Raw genomic sequence first — 13,901 nt, forward strand, 5'->3', positions numbered from 1 at the left:
TACCATTAATGGACATTAAAGGAGGGTCATTTGAATGTAATTGTACTTTTGTAATTGTACTCTTTTTGTGTTTTATATTCAGAAATCTGTACTTTGATGAGGCATTCTTAAGGATAAATTGGATAATCCTAGGAATTTACAAAAGAATACTGCATAAAAACAAGCCTTTATTTAAATTAGGTCATTTTAAGGTATTTCTGTAATTTTTTCATTTTTTGTGCAGATTTATACTTTTAAACATTTTTTATAACAGTTGAACTGTAAAAATGCAGACAATGTCTATAGTAAATATCTGTATATATATATTTTTAATTCTCTGTAGAATAACTAAAGGTTTTTTTTACTGTTATTTGACAGTAACTGTTTGGCAACTTTTGCTGCCAGACTTTTTACAATTTTTTTTTTACATTTTTTTATTTTTATTTTATTTATTTTTTAAATTTGGTTTACATTAAATGTAAGGTTTTGCTGTAAAAAAAAACAGAAAGTTGCCTTAATTTTACATTCAGTAATAGGATGTGTATTTTTTGTATTTTTACATAGAATTCAATGTAATTTAACATTAATTACTTAACCATTAAGTAATTGAATAATCTTGTTAAAAAATCTATAATTTTCCATTATATGAATTTACAGATTACAGCCTTTACTTTACAGTTAAAATCTTTAATAAAAATAATTTACTGTGTTTTATGGCATTTAAACTTAATGTAGAAAAAACAACAATTGTAAAATAATGCAGTAAATTTCTGTGAAATAACTTTTTTTTTTTTTTTTACAGTGTACGCACATTTTTATTTGGCTATTTATTTCACAGAGACAATTAAAAGCCTAATGTTGATCAATTTCATTATGTGAATTGTGCATGATATTTTTACAAAGTGTGTCTCATCATTTTGTTGTAGCTGGTTGACACTAACCCTCACCCTATTTTTCAGTGACATGTTTGGTAATTTGGGACACAGTTTCATCTCCTCTTTTCAACCCTAACGACATATTTCAAAAGAATATTTTAAACTGATTTCTTCTACATTGAGAGAAAGTTAACCACCTGTTTTAATGTATGCCAGTTATGATAAAAAATACTGAGTGTAACAAATGACATACAGCAGGTACTGACTATTATTATAGGCCTACTACTATTATATACTATACTATTATTTTAGTCGCTGCTGACCTGGAGGCTCCGCGTCCTGCATGACTGCGCAACTTGACCCACAGCCGTACCGTTGCTCCGGGACCCGTCTGAGTTTACAGAGGTAGGGGAGGGCACTTCCACCACAGGGAGGAGGAGGAGGGGGAGGAGGAGAGAGGTGAGTGGACGCAGTTATGCCAACAAGCCGATTACTGAAGGCTACCGAGCCTTGTCTGGCAATTTGCGTCCGTCTTCTCATGGTCAAACGGGAGGCGGACACATGCGTCTGAAGCTGAGGGACATCCATGACAGGGAAGTTGTTTTTTTAATGGACGCTGAAACTTTTTCTGGATTCATGTTGTGAGAACTGTAAGGGGAAAGTCTTTGTTTCTATTGTAAGACTTGCAATGTGTAGCCTATGTGTTATTCAGTAGAAAGCTTAACTTCTCTAGCTGCTGTTGTATCTTTTGTCTTATATATTTATATCTAAGTACCTACATGTTATTTTAAAGTCTGTCTAAATTAATTTAAGGATATGTATTTGATGTAAAGTAATAGTTGAATCAGACAATAAATGAGAAATGGTATTTGCTGTAAACTTTATTAGAAAGTGAATTTTATAGTCAGGCCCCAACAAGCTAAATCACACAGACAATATAGAGCTCTCCTCTTAGCGCAGTCTAAAATGCAAAGTGTAAAAATGACCAGCCCCTCCAGGAGTATGGACGACCAGACAAGCAGCGAGACCCCAGCCCTCAAACCAGAGATACCCAGGTACCGCAGCTGGAGCAGCCTCCGCTTCTCGAGATGGAGAAGTGGTTCCCAGAGGGCGAGCCCCCCCAGCTCCCCTTCCCCGAAAGGAGAGAAGAAGGCCGATGTGACCAAGACACTCTTCTCTCTGGTCAAGACTCACAATGACGACTACACAGCTGACCCCGATGGCCTACTGGACATCCACGGGGATGGCGAAGAAGGTGGCGATGAGACCCCACAGCGTCAGCGGTCCACCTTCTTCCACTTGCGGTTTGGCTCCATGCTGCAGCCCGGGGTCAACAAGTTCTCCCTGCGCATGTTTGGCAGTCATAAAGGCGTTGCCGCTGAGCAGGCCAGGGTCAAATCCTTTGGAGTGTGGATCATCCACCCCTACAGTGACTTCAGGTAATGATGAGGTTGGATTAATATCACTTTCCTCTTAATTTCAGTGTGTGGGAAGGTTTAAGCTTATTTATTTCTAATGCAGAAGAAGAGAGGACAGTAGTCAGCAACCTTTTCTCAACAAAAGATTCCCCACTTCCAGATCCCTTGAAAGCAGCCAGTTTTTATTCCACAAAAGTGCCAGTGACAGCGCTCAGATCCGATTTTTCCAAGGGCAGACTGCAGAACAGTAGCTGATGTCATGGCTCCTTGCACATGATAAGGAGATGAAGGGATTTGATTAGTGATACAGTATATAGGACAAGATCCTCTGGATTAATGATACCACTGGCGACTCCCTCTCTCTCTCTTGTTTATGAGGAGGGAGAACCACATTGATCTTGATCATTAAAGAGATGCAATTTGTTCCATTTGAAAACCATCCAATAATTTCTTGCTCTAGTTTGGCCTCACTGTTTGGAGGATTTGCCAGATCGTTCAGCTTTGTTGCAGTGATGCTCGAGCAATCTGTCTATGCAGTCAGTAATAATAGCTGCCATCGAATTTAAACAATTTTTAAACATCCGGCCTATGCCAGACAGAGAGGATAAATCCATGCACAGGGATTATTGCCCATAAGAATCCGTATAATTCCAATCTTGCTCTATTATGCAATAATACACAGACAGCTGAGGGGGGATTACTGCAGGCCTGCTCTCCTTAAACCTTATGCTCCAACTTCCCTTTAAAATGGATGAGTTTGAGCAGCACATTTTTTCTGCTCAGCATTTCTGTTAAAGGGTTGAGGTCAAACAGATGATTGAATTTACTAAAACAACCAAATTTGTTAAACTCAGAGTCTAATTAATCTTTTTTTTTTAACAATATTTTTAATGTATTTTTGGCTTTTATTCAGAGGTGGACAACAGAAAAGTGAAAGGAAATGAGGGTAGAGAAAGGGGGAATAACAAAGACTGGTGTACAAAAAAATTGGGTGGTTGACAAAACAATGTCAACTCAAGAGCCACTTATTCCCTGCCATGTGGTCTTTGTCAAAAGATGGAGTAGATGTTCAAACTTTCCATTATTCTGATCACTTTTAGGGGAAAAAGGGTAACTGACAGGAAAAAATGACAGGTAGTTGTTGACCTTAAAGGACAGGTTTACAATTTTCTGTCTGTCTCAAAAGAATAGTCAGGAGCCCAAATGAACATTTACAGAGGTTTTGCTTGAGGTAATCATTCCTCCTGTTCATACTAACCATTAGATTAACCCTTCCTAACGTGCTTTAAATGTAAGTGATGGGGGACAAAATCTACAGTCCTCGTTTTGTGCAAAAATGTGTTCAAAAGTTTATCAGAAGGTAATATGAGGCTTCAAATAGTCTAATCAAGTGGATATTATCGATTTTCTATATTTTTCTTGTTGTCAACTAATCTCATGTGCAGAGCCAAACCAACAATGAACCCAGTCTACTTACTTACAAGTATTGAGTGTGGATCCAAAGCCTGATATATCATCTCCATTGTGCTGTAGACCTCTGTTGTTGTCCAAAAATGATTAAAAACACACTAGTGAGCCGCACTGCTGCACAGGATGAAATGTTCCTTCATCACAAAGAGTTTGGTCATGTTAGTTTGTTTAGAAACAGCTCTAAAGAGTAATATTAATCACATTTTCAGTCTATGGAGAGTATTTCATGTAAGGCAGACGCTACTGTGCATGCATGGGAATGTGTTTCATTTACAGTGGTTATAACTCGTCCCATGTATCACAACCTCTTGATTTGTACTGAAGTTATTTTACAATTTAGTACAAGGTTTTGCATACACACACACCACTTAACTAGGTAGATCAATTCATTGTTGGTTTTGCTCTGCACATGAGATTTGTTGACAATATGAAAATATAGAAAGTTGCCAGCCATATCTTTTAAAGTCTCTTACCCACCTGTCCTTTAACAGCAAATATGTCATATATCTGCCAAAACCTGAATTAAGTTTATTTGAATGTCAGACTTTGAGCACCAGTTCTTAGTTATTTATGACTTTTGTTGCTTTAAAAAGGTAAAAAGAGCGATAAAAAGCCAAACTTAAGTGCTGAAATGACTAATCAATTAACAGCTTAGTGATTAATAGGAAATTCATTGGCAAAAATTATAACAATTAAGTATTTTAAAAAGTTTTTTAAGCAAAACTTTAATTAGTTCCAGTGTCTTAAATGTGAGTAATTTCTGTTTTTCTTAGTTTTATATTATAGTAAATTGAACATTTTTTAGTATTGAACTGTTGGTCGGACAAAGACGTCACTTTTTTACTATTTTCTGACTTTTTGCAGACCAAACAATCAATTAATTGAAAAAATAAATCAAAATAATTGTTGATAGTCAATAGCTGATTCAACAATGCATTAAAATTCAACATAAACCGCTATCAGTGTCCAACCCTACTCCTGTTCCACTCCTGTGTTATTAATAGCTCGTCTAAAAGGTTTTGATAGAGCAGAAATATATCTGCTTCCCTCTCTCTCACACACACATGTGCATGCTTCACGTCAACAGCTTTAATGCTGTCTAGAGTCTTTGGCGGCGTTATTAGCAGCAAGGAACCACTAATCTGCTGCAACATGAGAGGAGATGATAAGTAGTCATGTAAACCAGAGTGTAAACACAGAAGACACGGACAAAAGAGATTGATGGGGGGATAAACATGAATGAGAATGAAGAACTAATCTATGGTTCCTGTGTCTCTGATCCGACCGGCTAAAGAAGAAGCAGGAGGAGGTCGTTTTCTTACATGTGGGGTTCGAATTGCCATCACTGAACTGCAATTGTAATGAAAAATATTCTGTTTCTGTGCCTCTGTAATGAAAGAGAGGCTGAGAACAGGAGAGAGACCTGATGTGATTGACACTTGATGGAAACAGTCTGTAAGGAAACCCAAAACCTTGTCCCTGCGGCGTATTACGCGACACTGGAGACCTACAGGTAAATTGGTGTATGTATGACATGGAGCAGGACAGTGATGAGTGCAGCGATGTACAGCACAGACGTCTGCACTTCAACACTCTGAGGCAGCAGAGGGCATATCGCAGGCCAGACGTTTCTAGTGATAGTGATGTGTTCTTCTTCTCTGCTTTGTCTTCCTGATAGTAAAGTGGGAGCCTCATAAGGCAAACGCCATACATGTTTAATGAAAGGGGTTCCTCCTGTGACAGGAGCTGTGACAAGAGTAAGGGTCACTCTGAAATGGGTCATTCACCATTCTCCTGATTGGATGACCTCACTTGACTTTAGTAACTGTTTCATAATCTGTCACTTTAATTCAAATCATGCAACTTTCAGAAGTAGACTGACTCATTCATTATGTAAATACATTTTGAACATCTCGATGCACTGATGCACATGAATCACTTTACTTGTGCTCACACTTTCATCTTTGGGTTTAACAACTTGACACTTTTACGCAAATAGTCAAGTCAAGTCAAGATTTATTTAAAGTGCATTATCACACACAAGTGTCTGAACACACTTTACAAAAAGAAAAAGAAAAACAGTGAAAACAAAAGCAGGACTAGAAACAATACAAATCAAAATAGATATGAAATAAAGACATTGAGAACAATATGAATAAAACCTACTGGATGCCAAGAGTTAAAAACAAACCAAGAGGAAGGTTACAAGACATTGTAGGAAGAGGAATCAGGTGAGTTTGAAGTCTGGCCTTAAAGGTTTCCAGAGAGAGAGCTAAAAGAGCATAAGAAGGGACCACGATGTGAAAATGCTCTGAAACAAGATGATTTTTTTTGTGAATTCTGGAAACAGGCTCATGTTACTTGTATATACACTCACCAGCCACTTCATGACGTACATCTTTGCAATCTAATACAATCCAACACAACAACTGATCCTATACAACATTTATGAAGCTTCTACATTTTCAGTTTTTGTTGACATTTGTCAGAAAGGTGATAATTCTACTCTATGTTTTATTATTGAGGTCGTAGTGGTTGATACTGGTGTACTGGAATGCATTATATTGAATGATGTTCCTAATATTTTGTCCACTCCATTTACATACATGAGGGGGGCAAAATATTAGGAACACTTTGACCTTAATAATAAACATAAAGTAGAATTATCACCTTTCTGACAATGTCAACAAAAACTGAAAATGTATAAGCTTTGTAAAAATAGAATTTATGGCAGAGCTGTTGTATTGGATTACATTAGATTGTATAAGTGTACCCTAACCCAAGTGGCCAGTGAGTGTATATGCACATGTATAAACCAAGAGCAGGTATGAACTAGTAAGAAGACACGTTTGCATTGCTGTCTGTAAGTTTATAACCTATTTGCCTTGCACACATGTGTAAACATAATCTTCACAATCCACAAACATGCAGACAGTCATTCATTTTTATACTCAGCTTTATGTCAGCCTGTATCTTTTTGTACAGGAAAATTATAATGAATGTACACTTTTGGAGAACTGCACAATTAATCACTGTGCATCAAATACCATCAGTTATCAACTGTCCAGACACACACGCTCCACCTCCTTTATGTACAATAAGAACTAGAGTCAATTCAGTGTCTCACTTCTTGTTTTAAGCAGCTTCATTACTACACTGACTGTGAACATATTAAGCACTAAAACAAGGGGCAAAAACCTCAACTTGTTAGTTCAGCTGTCAACAGGACTCATATTACTTTATTAATAGGGAGCAAAGTTAATTTTTAATGTGCACTTCATACTGTTCAGTGTTCAGAGTTTGTTCACTCTGATCTGTAACCTCCACTTTATATCCTGTCCAGTGATTTCTAGACACTGGGTGTGGAGATATGCAGTTGCATTTCTGTGTAGCAAAAATGGGAAAATGTTTTAGGTTACGTTGCGCAAGTTTAAATTTGCAGAGCTTCAACCTTTGCCGTGACTTTAAAGCCAATCTACTCTTGTTCTGTGCAGGTTTTACTGGGACATTGTGATGCTGCTGTTGATGATGAGTAATCTGGTTATTTTGCCCTGGGGAATCACCTTCTTTGAGGACCAGAACACCACGCCGTGGATCACCTTTAACGTCATGTCTGACACTCTCTTCCTCATGGACCTGGTTTTCAACTTCCGCACGGGCATCCCGGGAGAGGACAGCCACATCATCCTCGACCCCAAAGAGATCCGCATGCATTACCTCCGCTCCTGGTTCCTGGTGGACTTCATCTCGTCCATACCTGTTGACTACATCTTTCTTGTTGTCGACCTGGAGTCGCTGCATGACTCGACGGATGTCTACCGTACTGCCCGCGCCCTCCGCATTGTTCGCTTCACCAAGATCCTCAGTTTGCTGCGCCTCCTCCGACTGTCTCGTCTCATACGTTACATTCACCAGTGGGAAGAGGTAAAGGATGAAGACATGTGCTTATAGACAGGATGAGAGAAAAAGAAAGACTTTTTTTTTAAATTTCCAGTTCTACATTTTTTCTTTACTTTCTCTTTGTCAGATTTTCCATATGACTTATGACCTGGCCAGTGCTGTGGTGCGTATAGTCAACTTGATTGGCATGATGCTGCTGTTGTGCCACTGGGACGGCTGCCTGACCTTCATGGTTCCCATGCTGCAGGACTTTCCTCCAGACTGCTGGGTCTCCAAAAATAATATGGTGGTAAGTACAGGTCATCAGTAAATTCTCAAACCTTATAATCAAACCTGGAAATGTATTTAATTTATTTATGGGTCTTTAATTTTCTTCCTCTGAGGTTTTCTGGAAAGAACTATAGTTTGGTACAAATTAAAGGGAAAATATTTTCTTGAAAGAATGGCTCCACTTAAACCCAAGTTAATATTTATTAATTATGTCTTCATAGTTGGAAGTTTTCATATATGTTGAATTGTTCACTTGCCTGTAGACACATTTTACATTTGTGCACAGACCAAAAGACTGTCCAGATTATATTAACAATTAATTTGAATTAATTAAAGGAATAGTTTGACATTTTTTGGGAAATGCATTTATTTGCTTTCTTGCTGAGAGTTATGAGATGTGAAGATTGTCATGTACGTGCAGAAAACATGAAGCTACTGCCAGCAACCGCTTTGCTTAACTTCAGCTGTGTCTAAAGGTAACAAAGTCCACGTAGCAGCACCTCTTAAGTTCACTAAATAACACATTATATCTTATTTGTTTAAACCATACAAAAGCAGAAGTGTAAAAAAGACAACTTGTGGTTTTGAAGGGGTGTATGTGCCAGACTATTTCTTTGCCAGGTGAAGTGACTTCCTGTAATCCTCTTTGGACAAAGCTGTGCATGAATACAAGCACTAAATGGCATGAAGAACACAGAAAAGGCTTTAAAGGCGTTTAAAGCTTCCTCAGGCAACCATATTCAGTCTTTGTGCTACACTTGATGAACCGTAAAGATATAAGTGGTATTGATCTATATTCTAATTCTCATCTAATTGAACATATTATTATAGTTTATTTTCTCTCTAATTAGTACCAAGTTATATAATCCATTCCAGGAAACATCTAGGCAATCATGAGGAAATGACGGACCCATAATATAAAACATAACCGAAAACCTCATTTATGATGCATTCATTTGGCATTTCTTAGCCAATTTTGATTGTAGTCACGTAAAGCACATATTGTGTCCTCTCTTATCTCCCTTTCCTTTTTACTCTATCGTTCCCAGAATGCTACATGGCACTTACAGTACTCCTACGCCCTGTTTATGGCCATGAGTCACATGCTGTGTATCGGATACGGTGCCCACCCTCCAGAGGGATTGACCGACGTCTGGCTCACCATGATCAGTATGGTTGTGGGGGCCACCTGCTACGCCATGTTCCTCGGTCATGCAACTACCCTGGTCCAGTCCTTAGATGCCTCACATCGGCAGTATCAGGAGAAGGTAATCATCTCTACTCTGACTTAAAAACATTTTGACCTGCAGCTGCAGTTGTTTTGTGAACAATATGTCTCCGGAGCCTCACGTGGACGCTAATGTGATTCAAGCTTTGAGGTTTAATATCACTCCCATGTTTTATATCACAGGCTTGCTTACTTGCTCGTACTCTATTTGTGAAAAATGTGCCAAATGCCTGGAGAATATTTGTATTATCTAATGGATTTTGTGCCCCTCACTGTGACCCTTTGCAGGATTTTCACAAGAGAAAGCAGAATGGATGACAGACAAACGGCGAAAGCTTTGTTTTGGATCACTGTTTGCTAATGCCCATTACAAATGAGTTTTTGTAATCCACTTAAAAAGGCCTGTCAAGCAAATAGAATGAATGCGTAATTATTGTACTTAGGAATAATAATAGTTTCTGCAAACACATGGTAGAAAATGTGACTAAATGTCACATCTGACATCAATCCTGTAGAAATTCTATTGTATCCTCATGAAAGTCAAATCACCATGTGGTTTGTACAAATGTTTTTTTTAGTATAAGCAAGTGGAGCAGTACATGTCGTTTCATAAACTGCCGGCGGATGTAAGACAGAGGATCCATGATTATTATGAGCAGCGATTCCAGGGCAAGATGTTCGATGAAGACAGCATCCTCGGAGAGCTCAGTGATCCACTCAAGGAGGTGAGTTTTTTTCATCAACTTCCTGTTTTTTACTTCCTGATTTCTCTCTTATATTGACGCATGCCTAAACAGATACAAATGTGGGCCTTGATGATAAGGTTTAAATCAATATAGGGCTGCAACTAATGATTATTTTCATTATGGATTCATCATTGATAAATTGTTTAGTTTATGAAATGCCAGAAAAGAGTGAAAAAATGTCTGTCCCAGGTTCCCACAGTCCAAGGTGACACCTTAAAATGTCTTGTTTTGTCCAACCACTCATCTAAGAACTTAATATATTCAGTTTACAATCATATAAAACAGAGAGAAGTAGCAAATCCATATATTGGAGAGGCTATAAGTTGTACCTTTTTTTTTGCAACATTTGCTTGAAAATGGCTAAAACAATTTTCAAAATAGTTGCTAATTATTTTTTATTGTTTCGACTAATCGAGTAATCTTATTGTTTCAGCTCTATATCACAATATTAATAGGATTTTTTCCCCAATATTCTGATATATTACAATGTGAAAAGTATGCAGAATTGCAAATAAAATAATCAAATTTATGTTCAATGAAACAAAACCATGAACCAAAAACCCAGAAAACACAATAAAGACAGGTCTGATTCCTTTCTGTACATAGTTACATAAACAAAAGGTAATCTACACAAAAATATTTTCTTATGTTAAACTGAAAGCAGCCTGAATAAACTCTCATAACAATTCCTTTAAGTAAACACATATTCCCATTAACACACCAGCGACAAAGGCACAACCGTCTCTGAATAGTTTGTGTGTGGGGGAGGGAAACGTGATTGTCAGCACAGGACTGAGGTTTCTGAACCAGGAGTCTCTTAAACTCAGAGAGACAGAGAAGGGGAGATGGGCGAGGAAGCAGAGGTGAGGGGAATGAGGTAATTGCAGAGATTGCAGGGTCTGGAGAAAAGTCTGAGGGCATCTGGTGGACTGCTTGAGAATGGCAGGTCTGAGGGGTAGGAAAAAGCAGCTACAAAACTCTTCACAGATGGCAAAAGAAGTTTTAATTTTAACAACAGAATACAAGTCACTAAATGCACATTCACAAGTCTCTGCCAGTCCATATTAATCAGTAAATTGTATTCATATCTGCAGTAAAGACAGAAATATCTCAGTGTCACCTTGACTGTTTCTGAATGTCTTCTCTCTTCTCTTTTTCCCCACCAGGAGATCGTCAGCTATAACTGCCGCGGACTAGTAGCCAACATGCCGCTGTTTGCCAACACTGACCCTCATTTTGTGACAGTGATCCTGACCAAGCTGCGTTTTGAAGTCTTCCAACCTGGAGACTTGATTATAAGAGAAGGAACGCTGGGTCGTAAAATGTACTTCATCCAGCATGGTTCTGTCACCATCCTACCACGTGGCAGTAAGGAGATTAAGCTCAGCGACGGAGCATATTTTGGGGGTAAGTAGTTCGTCTCTCTCTCTCTTCAACTTTCAAAATAGTTTCCCATCAAATCTATATGAGACCCTGTGGTTCACTTTGCAGTTCTTAGTGTCCCAGATTTACTGCTCATCTGTTTATCAGTTTATTATCCACACTACATTGTATGTAGGTCTGCAACAAATGATTATTTTCATTATCGAATCATCTGCCAATAATTTTCACAAATAATGGATTAATAATATAAAATATATGTGATAAAAAATATCACAAAGTAGAGAAAATTTCTGAAAGCCCAAAATGATGTCTTAAAACTGCTTGTTTTTTTCAACCAAAAGTCTCAAACCCAAAGATATTCAGTTTAGTTTGGTCGAAGATTTATAAAACAAGTGAATTTTTGTCATTTTTTGGTTAAAAAAATAATTGTAATAATTAAAAATAGTTGCCAAGTACTTTTATGTAGATCGATGAATCAAGAGATTGTTTTAGCTCATTTGTAATAGTCACATTGCAATACAGTAAACTGTATTTTTTTCTACACACCTTCACACATGAGGCATTTTAAAACATAGTCATGGAGTTTAGCCTGGATTGATGAGTCAACTGTCGACTACTTATCAAGCTAATTATTGCTATTGTGCTGTTTTCTTTCAAATTGGGCTATTTAAGTTACAGTCTGCATATAATATCTGATGAAATTCTCCTTTTTTTTGGGTTATACTGACTCCCTCTTTCCTTGGTTCAGAGATCTGCCTGTTAACCCAAGGACGACGCACAGCCAGCGTGACGGCTGAGACCTACTGTCGCCTTTACTCTCTGAGTGTTGACAGTTTCAACGAGGTCCTGGAGGAGCACCCTCTGATGAGGAGGGCCTTTGAGAGCGTGGCTGTGGACCGACTGGGCAGGGTCGCACGCCGACCCAGTTATCAGCCTCCCTCAGCTGAATGACTTCCTCAGTACCTTCAGAAAGACGCTCCTGCCAGGAAGGTGGAGGACATTTGTCATGTTTTGACTGAACTCGACAACATAACAAAGAAACCATCAATATAAATGTTACTGATTGCTGCTGATTATAGTGCTCAGTGATGAACAACCAGACAAAGATCCTCAATTCTATTTAATAACACATTTTTTGCTGCACTTGGTTTAAAATATTGTACCTTCACTCAACTTTATTTTCTTACTTGAATCTTAATAAGCTATATATTTTTCTGGTGGATCTTTTTACACTTTTCATGTTAAATCCGTTGTGTAATTTACGATCTGTATGAACATCCATAAGAAAATAATCACTATTTTCTTGTTTTTTGAGCAACTGACATTTTGGAGGTACATGTGCTTTTTAACCAGAGCAACACCAGCTTTTCCAAATGTAAACACTGCTATCTTTATGACTTGTTTTTCAGTGGCTTGTGCGCTTTCTGAGACTGCAGTTTAATTGTCCGTGTTGTCAGCTCTACAGGATATTGGAAGCACCACAGAGGCACCAGCTGGATGATATATTATAAAGCTTTATGTAGCTCTGATTCAAATGATCCCTCAGATCTGTAGGTTGCATCAAGTCAGAGTTTAATACCAGTGTTATCAGAGGATAAGCTGCAGTGATGTAATAACCCCCAACTCTACAGAGAAAGGTTGTCCAGTTATACATCTCTGGTTAAATTGCCACATTTCATTGTAGTCACATTTAGAGTTGTATAATAGAGATAAATAAAATAAATAAACTCACCAATTAAAGAGGTAATCTGAACCTTTGCATCTCAACAATTTAGTATCCCATAATATCAGGTGTTTTTTTTCCCGCACATGAATATAAGTTACTCTCTTTCCTTTTTAAATGCACCTTTTAATTTTCTGCTTCAAATATAGCTGCTTTTGGCTTTAAAAAAAATCAATTTATGAAAACAAACCTTCAATTAGGAGATACAAGTTTGCTGCTGATTTATAATGTAGACAACAAAAACAAAACAAAAACAAAACAACTGCTTCTTGTTGGCTAATAAAACATCATGCATTGTAATTTGTCAAAGTAGGAAAAGCACAGGTGCATCAAATAACATTAATTATGTTTCCAGTGTCCCACTAAGCCATGTCAGTAAAGAAACAAATGGGATGCAGAGCTCATTGGTGTTATTAATTAAACCTGTGCTTTTCCAGTGAGTATGTCAAAATCTGTTGTGAAAAAAAGCCTGTTATAAGAGGGGAGGCCTTAGTCTCTGCTATTTATTTTCTGCTTTAGAATAAGATTTAACACTAAAAGGTTAATAGCTGAATTACACTATAAGAACAAATACTGATATTGATAAGATGTGGAAGAATCTGAATCTATTGGTTACGTTTTGTTATTGTATGTGTGTTGCTAGTATGTATATTATATATGTCGGCCCGTCTCTATACAGATACTGATTTATATTCACATGCGTCAGTGTACTTTTTAAAAATTTGATGCACAGAAAAGAATCCATCATTTTTAAGAAAATCTCTGTTAACAATTAGCACAATAATAATTCAATAATGACATGAACAATGCTTATATCCTCTCTGTATCATTACTGATGATGATGATGATGATGTCATGTAAATATAAATATTTCTACCCTCTAAACATTACAAAAATATAAAATATTTA

The 13,901-nt window shown here is 37.4% G+C and overlaps 1 protein-coding gene across 2 annotated transcripts; it reads left to right on the forward strand.

The window, feature by feature from the left end:
- The first annotated feature begins 1,328 nt into the window (after positions 1–1,328).
- LOC121913012 (potassium/sodium hyperpolarization-activated cyclic nucleotide-gated channel 2-like) lies at positions 1,329–13,109 on the forward strand. 2 transcript variants are annotated; one of them, XM_042435626.1, is made up of 8 exons: positions 1,329–1,504; positions 1,844–2,293; positions 7,237–7,666; positions 7,770–7,931; positions 8,962–9,180; positions 9,719–9,865; positions 11,053–11,293; positions 12,018–13,109. In XM_042435626.1, the coding sequence occupies exons 2-8, from the start codon at positions 1,857–1,859 to the stop codon at positions 12,218–12,220; spliced, it is 1,839 nt and encodes a 612-aa protein (XP_042291560.1). In that variant the 5' UTR covers positions 1,329–1,504; positions 1,844–1,856; the 3' UTR covers positions 12,221–13,109. The 2 variants fall into 2 exon arrangements, with proteins under 2 accessions (XP_042291560.1, XP_042291559.1); XM_042435625.1 differs by having other exon boundaries at positions 1,329–2,293.
- Positions 13,110–13,901: the final 792 nt, after the last annotated feature.

Source organism: Thunnus maccoyii, chromosome 15 (genome assembly GCF_910596095.1).
Source record: "Thunnus maccoyii chromosome 15, fThuMac1.1, whole genome shotgun sequence".
Lineage (NCBI taxonomy): Eukaryota > Metazoa > Chordata > Actinopteri > Scombriformes > Scombridae > Thunnus > Thunnus maccoyii.

Coding starts and splice junctions, on each gene's coding strand:
- LOC121913012 (XM_042435625.1), top strand. CDS start 1,821: ATGCAAAGTGTAAAAATGACCAGCCCCTCCAGGAGTATGGACGACCAG. Junction 2,294..7,236: donor CACCCCTACAGTGACTTCAG/GTAATGATGAGG, acceptor TGTTCTGTGCAG/GTTTTACTGGGACATTGTGA. Junction 7,932..8,961: donor TCTCCAAAAATAATATGGTG/GTAAGTACAGGT, acceptor TATCGTTCCCAG/AATGCTACATGGCACTTACA.